The sequence below is a fragment of the Diadema antillarum genome, unplaced genomic scaffold (genome assembly GCF_040938485.1).
Source record: "Diadema antillarum isolate AM-2024a unplaced genomic scaffold, OU_Dant_1.0 seq00001812_RagTag, whole genome shotgun sequence".
Taxonomy (NCBI): Eukaryota; Metazoa; Echinodermata; class Echinoidea; order Diadematoida; family Diadematidae; genus Diadema; species Diadema antillarum.
The window spans coordinates 8,972-13,644 of NW_027272487.1; the positions used below are offsets into that span (position 1 = coordinate 8,972).

The 4,673-nt window shown below is 43.7% G+C and overlaps 1 protein-coding gene across 1 annotated transcript; it reads left to right on the forward strand.

Annotated features, from left to right (window-relative positions):
• The first annotated feature begins 1,061 nt into the window (after positions 1-1,061).
• LOC139712494 (ATP-sensitive inward rectifier potassium channel 12-like) lies at positions 1,062-4,042 on the forward strand. The gene has a single exon (XM_071624310.1). It carries the CDS (start codon positions 1,463-1,465, stop codon positions 3,053-3,055), a length of 1,593 nt encoding a protein of 530 aa, XP_071480411.1. The 5' UTR covers positions 1,062-1,462; the 3' UTR covers positions 3,056-4,042.
• Positions 4,043-4,673: the final 631 nt, after the last annotated feature.

Here is a 4,673-nt window from a genome sequence, read left to right on the forward strand (position 1 = left end):
TGCGAAAAAAGTGAAAATATGTTGAATTTTCTTTTATATTTTCTTTATACTGTTGTACGCATATGACTCACAAGCTGTAGTAGTCTCCTCATCCAGCGGTTCCAACAGAAAAATTTTAAAAATTCATAACTTTTGCACCGATTGTCCAATTTTCCTCAAACTTTCACTGATGTGTTCTACTAATATTGTTGCATTTTCTCAATCCTTATGTTTATGAAGGTGAACTTGTCCTTTAAAGCAATCTGCATGTCTACACCACATATCTCGTACTGAGAAGACAAGCGCAACAGTATGTATGTCATGCTGCATGGGAAATGTACCAAGTACAACGTTGTACTGTACGAAAGGTGGTATTTCTTGGCAGGATTCATACTCCAATGTTGCATGTGTAATTTGCGCAAACTAAATAAATACCACCCAAAATTCCATGATCTTTTGTGAGGTACTTAGTATATTGCGTTCATGCTACGAAATACTGAGGTATTTCACAAAAGTGTGAATAATCCTAACGAGAACAACTGAATTGTATCATGTCTCCATTCAAAGTCTGTGTGCTCAGGGCTTTAAAGACAATATACCAGGAACATTGTCATGGGGACTTCTCCCTTGAGAGTTGGGCTAGAGATACAGACGTCATAAACTGCCTTCCATCTCCCGGTCCGTGACAACCTTTAATCAATATTATGCAATGGATTCTTCTCGATCCAGAAAGCATTGCTGAGCAAACGGTGCGAGAGAAGGATTATTTGCCGTAGCCTTTGCAGTCTTAAAAGACTACAAGAGGATGGTTATTATTTGCTCTGCTCTTTTTAGGGTAAGGTCGTGCTAGTATTTGCAGGCCAGGGACAGGGGCAGAGTTTGCCAACTTGGCCATTCTGGAATTAAATACTTTTAATGTTAAAAGGTATTTTGTGCTTGCACACATGGGTTAGAATGGCGACTTATATTTACTGAAGGAATCAGTTCTGTGCATGGTATTTGCATCTCATTGGATACGTGTATGTCCATGTACATTCATTTTTTACATGTAGGCACTATTACCAATCAAGTAAATCCTAACCTGCTTCCCAAGATCGTCTCCAAACAGGAGGCACGAAGCCGGAAGGGAAGGCTTACACAATTGTGCAAATCGAGACTTAAAATTTTGAAACTTCATGTGTAACTGACTCCTGCAATCATGACCATCATACCTTTCTCAAGATATGCATGAAATGTAAATCTCAACAAGGCCATCGTATACATTGTAGAATATTAGTAGGGGACATAATTGATTTTGTTTTGCTCTTTAGTTTGGAATTTTGATGTGAGTCTCTCAAGTTCTACAGGTATGTACAATTGTATCTTTAATACCTACTTTTGACCATCCACTCCACAGAAGTAAATAATGTGCCAACTTTTTTTCATCTTCCCCAGGTGTACCTGACGATTTCTAAGGAGCAAGTGCCTGGGAGCCTGCTTCGCCATGCCCCACACTATACCAGATGGTGACATGTACGAGCCATTGGGGCTCATGGAACCACCCAAAATTGAGTCAGATATGGACAGGCGGGTCAGCAACACCAGCCTGTCCTCAGAGAGTGCATACAGCAGCAATGGTAACGGCCCGCCCATCCCCACCCAGCACAACCGCAAGGACTCTGTGCGCTCGTACAAACTGCGCCGGAAGCTGAAGCGGCGGAAGCAGATGCAGCGGCTGGTGGGCAAGGACGGCGTCTGTAATGTAGTGCACACCCGCGTCAAGTGGCGCCGGCTGCGCTTCCTAGAGGACATGTTCACCACTCTCGTAGACCTAAGGTGGCGGTGGAACTTGCTTGTGTTTACCTTTGCATACGTCACCGGATGGTTCCTCTTCGGCATCTTGTGGTACATCATTGCCGCATCCCATGGGGATATCGGTGCATCTGATCGCAATGAAACCAACTGGGAACCATGCGTGTATAACATGGAGACATTCACCGGTGCGTTTCTCTTCTCACTGGAGACACAGACAACGATAGGCTACGGTTTCAGGAGTGTGACTGAAAAATGTCCTGATGCTGTGTTATTGGTCGTCGTCCAGTCTGTCATCAGCTGCCTCATAGATGCCGTCTTCATCGGATGCATATTTGCCAAAATCGCACGCCCCAAGAAGCGGGCAGCTACTCTCAAATTTAGCCGCAAGGCCGTCATAGCTCAGAGGGACGGCAAGCTCTGCTTCATGTTCCGGGTGGGAGACATTCGCAACAGTCACTTATTTGAGGCACACCTGAGGGTGTACCTCGTCAGACCCAAAGTCACCCAGGAAGGAGAAATCATTCCCTTGTATCACCACAACATGGATTTGTCGTATGATACCGGGGAAGACAGGATCTTTCTGGTGTGGCCCATCATTATCTCACACACCATCGATGAGGACAGTCCTCTATATGAATACTCCAGCAGCAGCCTGGACACGGCTGACTTTGAGATCGTTGTCATACTTGAAGGCATTGTAGAACAAACGGGCCTCACCACACAGGCACGGACCTCTTACCTGCCCTCTGAAATCATATGGGGGCACCGATTCTGTAGTTCAGTACTGGTTCTGCACAGCGAGTTTGACAAGCAATATGACATAGACTACTCAAAGTTTGAGTCCACGTACCCGGTGCCAAAACATCCGCGGCAGAGTGCCAAAGAACTCGACGAGATGGAGAAGAAAAACGAAGAGAACTCCACGGACTCGCAGCTCTCGCAGCTGAAGGACTTGATTGTGAACATCTTGGAGGAGCAGAAGCGGCAGCGATGGAATCCCAGAATGACGGAGGAGGTGTTCAGCCGCCGCTTCAAGCAGTTCGCCCGCGGGGACTTCCGCGAGCGGAGTCGGAGCTCGGAGCATCTGACCCTGCGGTGGAAGCAGTCCGACGTGGGCCGCCTGGTCTCCATCGAGTCGCAGGGCACGGAGATGCAGCCGCTGCCACCTTGTGATTCCCAGACGACAGAGGAGATCTCGATAAACAGTCAGCCAAGTCCGCTACCGGAGGAATCGCAGAAGGAGTTGCCTGATGAAATCCGGAGAAGGGAGTCTAATGTCTAACTTTTACTTGACTGATTTGTCTGTCTTCATACCTGCACCTGTTTCATTTATCAATAGAGAAGAATACATGTATTCAGATTATAACTTCAAAAGACCTATATTTTTTATGCCTTGCAACCTTCAGTAAGAACATGGTATCAATTATGCATGGATTCATTTGAGGCAATTGTGACATGATAGGGGTTTGGATTATACACATTTAAAGATGTCAACCGACACTAGATGAAGAGTTATATTTTCTCCTCAATTTACTGTAAGTTTGGTTGGGTACCGACATTTCATATCACACTTAAAATGCATATACGATGCAAAAGATGCTTGATATAATATGCAAGCACATCTACGGTGCTGGTGCTACATTTATGTATTGTGATAGGTCATGTACATTGTACATTGTACATGACCGAAGCCGCACAGATTAAAGCTTTTAATACCAAATTGGTTGAGTTCCATGGCTCACATACTTTGGTAAAGTTGACCAGAAATATTGCTGAATCCTTTCCATGTCTATAGTTTCACTGAACTGTGTCGGGGGTGGCAGAAGACTTTAGGCTGCTTCAAGCCAGGTGAGATATTTGCTGGTGAAGGTAACTGTCTCGGACAGTGTATTTTACATAAGATAAATTCTGTTTGTAGGGTTTTGTGTTATTGAAAGTGCGTAGGGTGTTACACAGTAATGTACAGAAAAAAAGAATGCTATGATAGAATGTGATAATGACAAAATATTTTATGTGTTCAATGAAGGAGCAAGCATGCACCAGTAAGGAAAGATGGGGCACTCATTACCAAATCAACTGCATACCGCACCAGGTCTTCAACAACTGAATTTTAAGATAAATTTAGAGTGTGTGATGGTGAACCTGTGTGCAGCAGAACTTATATCAGTGGTATGTTGGAAACCATTTAACACTGACATCAGTGTTGATTGTATGACATTTCAAAGTCTTTCCACATGTTCTCTTCCATCAGACATTAGCGAGCTTTAGATCTGTGGCGCAAACACTAAAGATAATGCTGTTTGGCAAAAAATGGTGGTCTGTACATATGTGTGAGACAGCATTTTCCATTGCCCGACCCGGGAGGCTGGGTCATCTTAATGGCGATAGCATCACAGATCTAAAGCTTGCTATTCAATGTGATATTGTACAGTTACATGCATGTAGTAGCTTTTAAAGGGAAGATAAACCAATGCAATGCACATTTCAGCAGGCCTAGTTTGAGTAGGAGATAGTAGAATGAAGAGAAACGTTGGATGAATTACACATCTGTTTGCAGCGAGAAAGGGGGAAAGTACCATAGTTTTTGTTTCTTTTTATTTGCTGCTAGTGTAACCTTTGAATGTAAATAAACAAGTGGTGAGCAACTTTGCAAGCTGTTCTCACAAAGAATTGATGCCATTTTTTTCGCAATTACGCTGTAAAGTATGCACGCTTGAAAAACCCAGAATGCAAGATATTTTGAATGAGATTAGATAATGAAGGATTAAATTGCATGAGTAATTTTGTGCTGCACACAGATGAGAGATTCCTGCTCGCAAATTTGGGACAGAGAGAGAGAGAGAGAGAGCAAAAATCTGCTTCAATGTTTGAATGGATTGAAGAAAAGAGAAGGCAGCAAC